The 13,078-nt window shown below is 44.3% G+C and overlaps 1 protein-coding gene across 3 annotated transcripts in view; it reads left to right on the top strand.

The window, feature by feature from the left end:
• znf804b (zinc finger protein 804B) overlaps nucleotides 1-11,196 on the top strand; it is a 33,355-nt gene extending 22,159 nt beyond the window's left edge. For 2 of the 3 annotated variants that reach the window (XM_005738536.1, XM_005738535.1), the window contains exons 3-5: nucleotides 440-577; nucleotides 5,276-5,406; nucleotides 6,268-11,196. In XM_005738536.1, coding sequence (XP_005738593.1) covers nucleotides 440-577; nucleotides 5,276-5,406; nucleotides 6,268-10,252 — 4,254 coding nt within the window. In that variant the 3' untranslated portion in view covers nucleotides 10,253-11,196. The remainder of the gene's footprint in view (nucleotides 1-439; nucleotides 578-5,275; nucleotides 5,407-6,267) is intronic. The other variant, XM_005738537.1, reaches the window with a different exon arrangement.
• The last annotated feature ends 1,882 nt before the right edge of the window (nucleotides 11,197-13,078 follow it).

Below are 13,078 nucleotides of genomic sequence, written 5' to 3'. Positions count from 1 at the left end.
TCATTTGTCAAACATCAGTTTCCTCACAGAGAGATTCAGACTATTTGCCATTTTAACACATACACAAGTTTCTATTATAGCGGCTTTATTAAACGTGTCCCCCGGCTCAAGTTGCCATGAGCACAGGGCTTTGTCCAGCCTCCAGCAGTGGCAGCAAAGGCAACATGCATTAATGGCAAGCCGTTTAACAGTTTTATGCAGAGCACATGCGGAGGCTAATATTGCTGATTTCTCTGGGATGCAGATTTCCTCTAAATGGCTAACAATCTTCCATTCTCTTGATCCCCCCCTCCCCACTCCCTGACTCCTCTTGCTCTCTATCTCTACCTCTCTAACCCTTTATATCGCTGTCTGTTTATGCCTCTAGCTTGAGTCTTTCTCATTTCTCTTTCCCAATCCGTCCAACACGTTCACTCATTCTTCCCATCTCTTTCTCCAGGAATGCACGGAGAGGGCTTTGGGTTGCTCGGTGGAGGATCTGAAGGCTCTTTTCTACTGTGAGCTGTGTGACAAGCAGTACCTCAGACACCAGGAGTTTGACAACCACATCAACTCCTACGACCATGCACACAAACAGGTACACGAGATGCACACATACACACTGTGTAGGGACACAAAAACTAACACACGGGTTCTCTCTCTCTCTCTTTTTTCTTTTTAACCGTATTTTCTTGTAGAGTTTGGGTGTGTTAGTATTATGCGTTTTGATGGAAAGCTGCTTTACATGTCCATGTCAGTCTGCCCATTGGGCACAGTTTCTCACCAGGTAACAGTAGGAGTGTGACAACCGCATCATTTCTTACAAGCACACATACTGAGGTGGCACACTTCAACTTGAAGAAAGCACACAAGCAAACACAAACAGCCTATACGCACACACCTAGCACTCCAATTATATTTTAGATTTCCAGTTGAACAGGCTGATATAAAATTAAATAGCCCACATTGATCCAGCACAGGGTAATTGAAGTCGTAGCACCTAAAGCAAATATCCAAAGACGCTATAATAAAAACAAGATAATAATAAAAAATGAGTCTCTAGTATAAATGCTATAGTAGAGTTAATAAAGTAACTGTGGTACTGTATATACTAGACATACACAGTAAATAAGTATTTTGCTACAACAAGATTTATGTTTACAGATATTAATAAATGGGTCATTTTGTCTGACAATGTGCGTTATAACTTTGCAAACTGGGCATGAATCAAAAAAGGTAATATTAATGGGAATTATCGGAAAGTAAAAAGTTATTCACAAAGCCTTTCTTACTGTGTGATGGCAAATAGGGACATTGTTATGACCCAATAGAGCTTTCAGTGATCTGACAAATGTTAAGAACTTTATCCAAGCAGCATGCAAAAACCGGGGCGAAGTCCAAAATTTTCTTGTACTTTATCTTGTTTCAAAACTTCTAGATTTTCAAGCAAAAAAAAGGGCGGGGGGTCATTTATCTACCTATTGATTTTTATCTCAAAGAAGTCAGACTGTGCATTCTTTGAAATACTGTAGCTCAATAGCAATGCCAACAGATGAATACTCACTTATAGCACCTTTTGTAAATGATCACATTTCTAGTAAAAACTCTACTCGGTTTACAAGAAACACTCAATCGATTGCAATCCACACAGCACCATCACCACAGGCTAAACACGGAAAAAGTCACCAGCATCATCACTAATGGGGCAACTTTCCCTGACTGACTGGCCGGGCGGCATAGCCGGGGTTTTCCCCTCGAAGCTGAGAGGTTTGCTGGATGAAGGTTTGAAGCAAAAACAGCGTGTTGTTTATTTTCAGTTAACACATCAGAAGCTGTTCAAAATACATTTTTCAGATATAGTTTAGAGAAATATTTGCAGACAGTGAGGTTAAGATAACAAATATTGGAAAGTTCGGTGTTCTTGATGGTGTCTTAGTTTTTGTATGCAGCTGAGATTCTAGGTGTGTGTCTTTGGCTGGCTTTCATTGTGTTGCACATATCAGAAAATCACCGATAACAGAAGTAACAGCACACTAATTTGGTAATTTGGAATCTAATGTCTCTGTGAACCAAATAGGGAGAATGATTTAGCAGAGCATTAAAAGCAAAGCAAATCTCCTAATTTTAGAAATAAGGTGATAATACAGTGTTTAGTATGAGTGCTTAAAAGGGTCTCCAGGAATTTCCAGGAAAATTTCAACATAGCTTCTGAGTTATTACTGCATGAAAAATAAAATGACTATTTTAAACAAATACAACACAGTATTGCAGATGTACACCAGGCTTGTAAGCCACAAATTCATGATAGAATAGTTCTTTTTTACCTCTAGGCCAAATCTCAGAGCTGTTGATTTGTATGTCACTGGTACATAAAAATGCATCTAAAATTCACTTTATTCCTCAGCTTGTACTTCCTTCAAAAAGAAAAATATTCAGTACCAAATAACACAGAGCTATTAGTCATAGCTTAAGTATGATTCCATTATTCCAGTTTGGACAAGATAAGGCCAATGGACCATTAGAAAAAGCCTCAGCAGCAGGTTTTCTTCTGCATTCTGCGTTCACATCCATTTTCATACACAACCTCCACTCTGGACTAACAAGCTGTAGGTTCTTCTGATAGCTCATTCTCCTACAGCTATCTGTTGTCTTGCCAAGGCGTACACTTGCACGCGCAAACATACAGACATGCACTTACCCGTGTACACACTCATCTTCAAATGCAGGCAATTTCTCAAACAAGCCAAGCCGCTTCCCACTTCTGAACACCCACACTATGTATCATGAAATAAACATTAAATAAGACTGTTCCTCCTCTGTCATTGTTCTTTGAAAATAAATTGAGGCAACTGCAGGCCAATGTTAATGCTTTGTTTTAGCCAGCGGCAGGCACATGAAACGAGCTGCATGAGGCACTGAGCTGACAGTAGCCACTGGCGCTGTAGGAACACACACGCGCACACACACACAAGTACAGAAATGCATGTACACTCTGCCCACAGAGCAGACAACAGATGAAATTCTAGCTGAAGACAGTTTCCCTGCAGGAGTATTGGCTTTGGAGAATGGAAGCTGATTGCGTTTGCTCTGTCTTCTTTCGCTGTCATCGATTCAGGGATAAACATGTCTGAATACAGGGCTTTATCAGCATTTACTGCTGATTACAGAAATTGCTCATTACAACAGAATTACACTCCCTTTTAAATAAAAGGCAATCAGCCCATTAGCATGGCCACTCAAATGCTACCTAAGAATACATCATCCTTCATTCTAGGGCCCTAGTGGATATGAATCAACTCTGACTCATCCATAGTTGCCTCAGCCTGAGCACTCCTTAACACATCTAAAGGAATATTGATCGAAGCTTTGACAGACGCATTGAGCTTCACAGCACATAGCAAGGCTTGCATGTTGGAGAGCAGGAACATCATTTCCTGCAGTTGGGGACATGACATCAACTTTGAAGACAAAAGTAGCCACTTTTAAAGTTGAAGTATGTCTGTCCTGTGTATTGAGCCAAACTGGTACTGTGTGCAATATTTGATTTGTCTCTAAATATAGTTTCAGGTCTGCCTGCAGTAGGACATGGTTTAAGAGAGAACAATAACCTGGAAGAGTGCAAATGCGGCAGGAAGCAGGAAGTATTTATCCTCATATATTTCATCTATTACAGACTGCTCTCTCTCTCAGGCATTGCCACTGACATTTACAGTACAACAACTCTTTTTTTATAGCACAATGCAGTGCAACAAATTTTTCATCCTTAGGCCTGCTGGCTCCATTCACAGTTGTTCATTATGAATGCCTCCGTGCTTGAACAAGATTAATATTTCCCATAGAATACCATTGGCATCACAACGACTCAGGGCTTTTTGATGTATACTAGCATATGATTGCTCACATCTGCAGACATTCCACAAGAACTTAGATAGTGTCTTTAAGGAATACGAACCGCATGAGTGTTGATTCTATGGTATATACCTAATGCTGTCTTCAGTGAGCTGACATGGATGCTAAGCATTGAGTGATAATGTAAAAAGACACCAGCTTGTGCAAGACTCAGCTGGGATTAACCTGAAAACTGTCCGCTCCTGCACAGCATCTGGGTGTGAAAGAGAGTGACTGTATAAATAAATCTGATGCGTAAGAGGCTAATCTGATGCATGCGTGCGTGTGTGCATGTGTGCGTTTGAGTGTGACACATATTGCGTGGATGGATAAGATAATGGTATAACATAATCTAAAAATGAGTGCGGTGTAATCCTGTCGCAACTTGCACTACAGGATAAGAGTATATATTGTAAACAACAAATCTTGGATGCGTAAGCTATGGAGCAGCTGAGATTATGAGAATATGTGATTCAATAAAAAGGGGAAATAGGATGGATGGTGGTGCACAATACTGCAGCTATCCCCAAACTCCCGAGTCCCTCCTTACCCTTCAGACATGCACAGACAAAAAGAAATACACCAGCATCCGTGCACATATACCTGCCAAGCATGGATAAAGAAGGGATTAAAGTGTGTCAGAAAATGGAAACTGGAGAGAGGCGCATGAATCATTGTTTCCCCAAGAGAACTGGTGCACCTATGGCTATAGACATATAAGTTCATATAAATACACACATGTGTAAAGCTGAACTAATTAATAATTATCCTGTAATATAATGGAGGTAAAGACCAACCAGTTTGCTTACAAAGTGCCCACAGACACACACAACACAAAAAGCAGTCTAGAAGAAAATGTCAGGCCTTTACAGCATTTAATCTTGTGCCTTTGTGTTTGGTAGTGTGTCATTCTAACATCATCAAACAAAATGTCTTCTTCCCTGTTTCATAGATTCAAAAGTACCTCTATTTGAGCTGTGATAACTAATAAACTGAATCTATGGCACACAGTAGGACTGAAGGGCGCTAACCAAAATGAAAAATGTCGCTCTAATGGTTCAGAAAGAGCAGCAGCATCATGAAACTGCCTATTCCGCTCATCTCAACCACACATGTAATCTACTATTCACTAGTTTTGGTGTTTGGTTTCAAGCTGTGTGTTGAAGGAAGGGTCCTTTCTTGAAGACTGAATGGAGTTAATTGGACATGAGGTTTGGAGGAGAACATCTGCAAACACTGCTGACTGATGTGTATGATCTGAAAGACAGCTGCCTGCAGAGAGCTTCCTAAGACTAACTCTTTCTTACTTCTCCTCTTTCTCCCACCCTTGCATCTCCCCTCTCCGTCCACATATGGATTCTGTCCCTCTCTCCATCCCTCTTTATCTCTTTATTGCCATTTCCTGCAGAGGCTGAAGGAGCTCAAGCACAGAGAGTTTGCTCGTAACGTAGCCTCAAAATCATGGAAGGACCAGCGCAAGCAGGAGAAGGCTCTTCGGCGTCTGCACCAGCTCGCACAGCTGCAACAGGAAACTCAGCGGTGAGTGGGAGGAGTGTGTATTCGTGCATGTGGCAGCATGTGTGTAATGAGACCAGGGGCAAGAGTCCTGGGGGAGGGGGTCAGAGTGCGTCACATCCAGTCAACAATTCGTAGGCTTGATGGATGCGTCCACAGATGTGAGAGCGCTCAGCTGGCTTAGCTAGGCCACAGGTCCACAGGTGAAGTAAATATATCATGAAGACACACTCTTGCTGACACTCGGAGCATCTGATTCATTTGTAGGTGGAGGACATGAGGTTTTAGTGAAAAATTAGCAGCAGAATAACCATGAGTAAATAAAATGAGCAAAGTGAATTGTGAGAGGAAATTTGCTTCCCGCCTTGCTCACCTAAAGCAATCAAAACAACTAATACAATAAGACAATACATCATGCAATAATCAACTTGATTGCAACTATTCCCTGTGCAATTAAATGTGTTTCCTATAATCAGGTAGCAATATGTGAACAGCATTACTGTGACTACCAATAGAACGCACCTTTCCTTTCCTTCTCTTCTTGCTTTCTTTATCCTTTTCCTTGTTAGGTTATAAAGATAGAGTCTATACTAAAAATTTAGGTCCCTTTCCTTTTTATATACTCTGCCATCTATTCGTCTAAAACTCTATCGATTTCCATATTATTCAAACAATTAATGTTTTCATGACTGCATTAAATTTAAGAGTAAGTGTCGTAACAGCAGCTTTGAGCTGTGGTAGAAAAGTTTGCATTGTTGCATAACCTCACCCAAAAACGATGCCACAGTAAGTGGCTTTGTGTAAATCTAGAGTGATGCTAGGAAAACTTAAACAAGTATTATCAGCTAAAGTCACATATGCTTGTCCTATCACATCTCGTTGCAGAGTCCAAAGAAGGACCTATGGCCTAAGACGCACAGTCAGAGCTGTGAGTCAGAAGCGTGATAAAGATGTGACACAAAGAGACCGCAGCCCTAAGGACAGACCTGAACCCTTGTGCCAGCCCCAGCGATCCACTTCTACACAGCCCAGGACAACTACTGTCAGCTACCCGTCAGAAAATCTGTGCAACTCTGTTTCCCAAGTACCACCGGCCACTGCTCTAGCAGAATCCCCACTAGTGACTGAGACAGCCGATACAAACACTCCTGCAGTGAGCCCCCAGTCTTGCCACAGCCTGTATCCTCAGCTGCCTCTCTCTTCACAGGGGAGAGTGGGAGGCAGACTTGGAGTATCCTTCTGTTTCTCACGCAGGGGGCCTAGGCTGGAGCCTTCTGCCTCTGTTTTTTCAGACCTGGAGGAGGAGGAGAGAGAGAAGAGGGAACAAATGAAAGAAAGGATAAGGGGAATAATTGAAGATATTGACAGGGAAATTGGGGTAGCAGATGAGAGGAAACACAGCGCAAGTGAAAAAAAGGATAAGTCTGGCACTGACAGTGTCTTACCAAGCGACATGCACCCGTTCCCAAGAGAGGCCATAAAGGAGGAGGAACAGATTGAAAAAAGAGACTTAGTAAAAGAACACTTTCCTATTTCCACATCAACACCTGATAATCAGAGTCATGATTCGCTGTTCTCAGCGTCTCAGGTGACTGTATGGGGCATAGGATCAGCAGTAGCACACACGGATACCAAACACACAGAAGGCAAGTCAGAGGAAAAGCAAGAAACGGAGAGCGAGCGGGAGGCGAGTCAGGATGTGTGTGTGCTCGGGAAGGATGGCTCTACCCGTCTGAGATGGCCTGTCAGTTTGCTTAAGTTCACCAAGTCTCAACCACACATCTCCTACAGCTGCAACCCGCTCTGCTTGAACCTTCAACGGCCAGAAAAAGTCGCAGAGGATCTGAAGGACTCACAACGAAATCAGTTGTGTTCCCTTTCAGATGAATCAAAACTACGCGTACCAGCTATTCTTAAACCAGACACTCAATCGTGTTTACAAAGACAGATAAGACAAGAGTTGAGAGCACACAGGGAGAAAAAAGCTGCGGAAATTTTCAAAGCAGAGCAACATATCGATGTGGAGACAGAAGCACACCTGTTCCTAAAGAACAAAAACCTTTTATCATCAGAAAGAAGACCAGAAAAAGAACGATGCATGCTAAGTATGGAGAACTGCATGCGGGCAGCTCCCCATCCATTTGACCCCACTCATAGTGACAGCTCTGACACAAACTTCCAGAATCCTCTGGGAGGCAGATTAGAGGGTGCGAGAGGGATCAGGGAGAAAGCCATCACAGCCCTGAGCTGTAAATTAGAGTCTGTCACCCAGCCTGGCACACAGGAGATGTGCATCAGTCCATCCAGGTGTGAGTGTGGGAGTGAGACAATGTGCAAGTGTGCCAGTGCTCCACAGCCGTATGTGGGTGTCTCTGAAGTATCACACAAAAAGAGGAAAGCCAGCACAAAGAAACACAAGCTGGGGAAGAGAAAGATGGCTGAGAAGGAAAAAACTTCAGACAAGCGCCAATCAGCAAGGTGCAAAGTGAGGAGTGTTATCTCTACAGTCTCCACTGGAAGAGAGAGGAGAGGAGAAACTGGAGGGAGATGGGGAAAGAAAAGGAGGCAAAGAGAGACGAGGATGAGGAAGGTGGGGGGAGCAGGGAGCAGCTGTCTCCTGGGGAGATGTGAGGCTGAGCCAGTATCTGTCTCTGTCGGGAAGAGGAGGCCTCATAGGAGCCACAGCACTGAATGCCAGTCACAGCCAGACAGAGAGCAGGCAGAACACTCCAGCGTCTACTCCCATCTCAGCAGACACACAGCAGACCGAGACACCGAGAAGGAGGGAAAGCGAGACGGAGACGCGGCGACTTTTCCCTGGCGGTCTCACTTCTCCTTACATTCCTTCTCACCAGGATGTAACTCAAAGCTGTTTTGGGAAAGGGGTCACCATAGCAACCCCAGGAGTTTCATTGACTGCTGTTACCCTGACAACAGCTGCTGTAACAGCTCGATGAAAAAGCGAAAACTCCTCCACGGGGACAGGAAATTCATTCATAGTAAGAGGAAGAGTTTGAGGCATCGTGAATTCTGGGAGGAGAGGGGGAGGGAAGCACAAGGGCATTCAGGTGGCCGAGACAGAGGCCTGACTTCAGGTACAGAAGAGTGGGAGTGGATGAGAGGGGCCTGTCCTGGAGGTAGTGAGGAGGTGAGGTCAAGGACTGGGTGGAGCTCGAGGAGCAGAGCAGTGGAGTGGGATAAGGCTGCAAGGTTTAGCCCCAGTCCTAAGCGCTGGGGCAAAAGGCGCAGGCATCTTAGCACTGAAGATGTCGACTGGGATAGATGGACATGGGGCAGCAGTGACAGCTGGGAAGACAGGGGGACACACAGGTCCACATCAGGCTCCAGGACAGGAGCTGACAGCAGAGACAGCCCGGGCGGTGCAAGGATATGTGCAGGCACCAGACGCTCAAGTTCAACACACTTCTCGAGCCCTGAGTGGTGGACAAGCAGACAGACGTACAGCTGCCAGAGTGTGATCAACACACAGGACAGCAGATGCCACAGCCCACGCTCTTGCAGCCCTTGTAGCAGCACCAACATGTCTGAGCTGAGCTGGGAGTGGAGCAGGAGTAGCACCTGCTCAGGAGTCACTATGGATGGGTTGACAGTTAGCTCCTGCAAGACGTCCTCGGGGGCTGCAGAGGCCAGTCAGCAGGCAAAAAAGCAGAGCAGCCTCACGTCTATTTCATCTGCCCTCTCCTCGAGCCCGTTCACACATTCATCTCCCAACAGATCCACTTTTTCACCGACAGTTCCAAGTGTCAACACACATAATTGTGACCGAAGTCTTTCACAGCTAAAGGATTCACAGTCTAGCCAAGGGCCCTCTGCCTCTGTCAACACGAGGGGCCCAGGCGCAACCCTTTCAGCTTTATCCCCCAGTAAGTTACTGCTACAAAAACCATCTAGGTTGCTTCTGCCCCTTATAGGAAAACTACCTGCAATTCAGCGAAAGGCTCAGAAGAAAAAGGGGCTGCTTGAGAAGAGTCAGGAGAAGGAGAGAGAAGAGGAAGAGGAAGCTAAGAGTTGTGGCACAGATCCTGGAGCAACCACTGACAGTCAGAAATGTTCTCCAGTTGGGTCAAATCCCAGCAGCATGCCAAATGCCTGCCCATCACAGATTAGAACTGACGATGAACAGACAGGTGGAGAGACAGCTCCGCCGATCAGCTTTACCGCTGAAGAGATGGACAAATATCGTCTCCTGCAAGAGCAGGCAAGAGAGCACATGCAGAAAGTCCTGGAAAACATACAAGAAAACACAGACAAAAACACGCAGGCAAACTACACACACAACCTGCAGACAGAGAACTGTGGGAATTCAGAGGAGCAATACTCATCTCCGCAGCCTCAAGCCCAGTTAATTCACACAGACACGATGCATAAGCAAGTACAGCACACCCTCCAGGTCAGTCTCCCACTTCCACACATCAACCCACAAGAGAACTTTAGTCAGCCCATAGCTCTGGGTGTCCCAAACCTCACCCCACTCGCACCATCTTCCCCTCTCTCGAATCTCCATCACATCATTTTACAGCACACAGGCCTATCCATGCCCCCTCACTCTTCCTCGACTTCCAGCTCACCCCCCTCTCCTGCCATCCACCCACAGCCAGTTCCACTTCCTCACCCCCTCACCCCTCGCCACCCTTCCCTCCCTCATCATCTTCACTTCGCCCCTTTCTCCATCTCCTCCCTGTTTCCCTCCATCCTGCTATCACATCCTCCCACCCTTCTCCTTCCCCAGTCGCCCACTTTCCACGCAACCCCAATCTCTCCACTCTCCCCAGTAGCTCTGCAACCTTTGAATCCACAGCCTATCATGGACAGATCGTGGCCAGTGAAGTTTCAACAGAAGGCGTTATGATTTTGAGAGTGGGTGCCGTGTTTATTAATCTTTCTTGGCAGCACTGGCTTGTGGGAGAGAGAAAAGAGGAATGTTTGGTTTGAAGAAAGGCCTGCTATTTGAAATCGGGATGTGTCAGTGCTTTTAGTAGTATCAACTCCAACTCTTATTGCACATATGCCTTCAGACACAGATACACACCGAGACACACACGCTCGTTCGCATGCATACACACAAACAGCCAAACTATTGACTGTTTTCAAATGAGAATTTGTTTCTCCATTTAGCCTTTGCTGTGTTTAAACAGACAGCGAAAGAACAGACTTTGATCCCTTGCTTTTTCCATCATTCCTCATTCACAAGCAAAATAAAGAGAAAGGTGCACCTGCTATTCAAAGACAAGCTAAGCTTGTGTCATCTTCTCTCTTTCCTTCTGAACCACAGACAGACCAGCTGCCTTTTGAAGTATCCTTCATGCCAGGGACAGAGACAGTGATAATACTCTCCCCTTATCTCCATTTCATACAGGTTATCTGAGTTAGAGAGTGACTTTCAGCTAACATAAATAACGCTCCAGTGGCCGGTGAATATGGCAAAGACATTTTAACCTTCTTGTGGACTGTATGTGCGGGTGTAAGGTGATTCTGATGACACACACTCATTCACAGCAGGAAGAACAACATCTAATTTCCATATCTGACACGTGTAAAGACCTGCTTTCTCTCTATAGTGTAAATATTCTGACAGTATATGATAATATTAGAATGATGAGAAACACCAAAATAAAATGTGAATTTAACCTTGACCAGTAGTACAATGCTTACCCCACACTCCATGGCTTCAGTGGTAGACCTTTTACACAACCTTCCATGTGTGACATTAAAAACTGTTTTTTTTTCCTCCATGAAGCATTTAACAAATCAGTTTGTAAGACAGAAATGAATGAATCTGATAAGTTACAATAAAGCGTGAGTGAAAATAAATGGGCTTTCATGCTTTTTTTTTCTCCCCCGTCTTATTCTTGTTGATAAAGTCCAAATTAAGAATTAATACTGCATGGTTTTTCTGCAGTGGTTACATCTTTCATGCAAGCCTTTGTCAAAGAGTGCACATGGATGATTTTAAAATGGTACAAAATTATTAGATTTTTATTCTATCATAATGGGTTTTTTTTTAGAAATGCAGCAATTTGTTGATTTGGAAAGCAGTTACTGTGTGTCCTGACCATCCCAGAGGCACGAAAGAAAAACTAATTGTGACTCTTTTGTCAGCCGTAGAAGAAGACTCGAAACATTCTGCACATCTTATTATCCTTTACAATTTTTTAAAGATCTGTTTATTCTTTAACCAAATTTCACCATCTAGCTGCTTCAAAACAACACTTTTTAAAAGTGTATATAGAAGAAAAAACTTATTTCATCACTAAAACAAGAATAAACACACATACACACACACACACACACACACAGATGACTTTCTTACATATCTCGCCAAGGGTTATGGATGCTGGTAACTGTTGCTATGTATTCAAGCCTGGTGATTGGTGATGTGTCAAAGCTGCTTGCCAAATAGTTGATCACTGCAGCGGCCGGCACTCGGGGAGCAGAACACAGAAGAGAACAGAGCGGTATCCAGATGGTCTATGGGCTTAGACTACCCAGAGCGCTTTGAGAGATTGGATTGATTTGCCCTCCGTGATATCAGTGAACACAGCCCAACACATGAGGGGGGCTTCAGCAAGGGGTGACATAAATACAGGCTCAAAAGCAATACACAAAATGTACACTTTCTGTCCTGAAGCGTTGGCTACAAATAAGTCATCTCTTGCAGAGATTCGGTAATTAGAGCACGGGTCTGCTTTCTCCTCCCTGTGACCCTTGAGCCTGTGTGTAAAGCGCGCGAATTTGGGAGAAACAGAAACCGAGAATCCCTATCTCTCTCCACAGGACCGGAGATCAAACAGACTGTGTGAAATATAGAGCAGCAATAATTAGCAGCTGTTACAGCATCAAACCTTTCTATCGCTACCTCTCCCTCTCTGACACGCACACTCACTATTACCCCATTCTTTCCCAGAGTTTAATTTGGAGACACTCAAATGTGCTGCAACTTCTGCGTCCTCAAATGCTGATAATCACAGAGATCATATAAAAGTAAACTGCTCCAGTTCATAACTCCGACTCTCTAATGGGGAAATCCATGAAAACAGTCACACACAAAAGAACCTAAGAGGTGGAGATTGAACGCTAAACACAGCGTGTCATTTCAAAAGCCTATTTATCCATGAATAGCGAGGCAATAGCGGAATCTTCACATTATTATATCACTAGATTTTTAGGCTCCCACGCACACACTTATCCAAACTGGGGTCACATGAAAATTAGCAATCGCAATATCACTGTACTTTCTGTCAGTGACTGATTAAACCATTACCTAAGCCCCAAGATTCGCCCCCTGGTGTGTACATGTTTTGCTGCTGTGTGAGCACACACACACACACACACACACACACACACTCAGGAGTGTGAGTTGATTTATGATGGAGAGGAAGCGGTTTCTTCAGTCAATCGCTTCTGAGAATTAATGAGGAATAAAAACTAAAGCTGGCACTCGGTCAAAATACACCAGCAGTCACAGAGAGCTCACTGCTGAGGCAGGGTCGCCTCTATTGGCACCGCATTTGATTGTTAGATTGCGGGTAGGCTATAGATTGCACTGAGCAAAAAGAGCCCCTTACGGCTACTGAAATGCTCCATCGACCTAAATTGCAGTGTTGTATAAATGAGACACTTCCCCGTCTCTTGCTCGCTTCCTTTCTTTCCCTTTTTTGCGATCTCGCCTCCTACC

This window comes from Pundamilia nyererei, unplaced genomic scaffold (assembly GCF_000239375.1).
Source record: "Pundamilia nyererei isolate P.nyererei 1_Seehausen unplaced genomic scaffold, PunNye1.0 scaffold00084, whole genome shotgun sequence".
Lineage (NCBI taxonomy): Eukaryota > Metazoa > Chordata > Actinopteri > Cichliformes > Cichlidae > Pundamilia > Pundamilia nyererei.
This window is presented reverse-complemented; position numbering and strand designations above follow the sequence as displayed.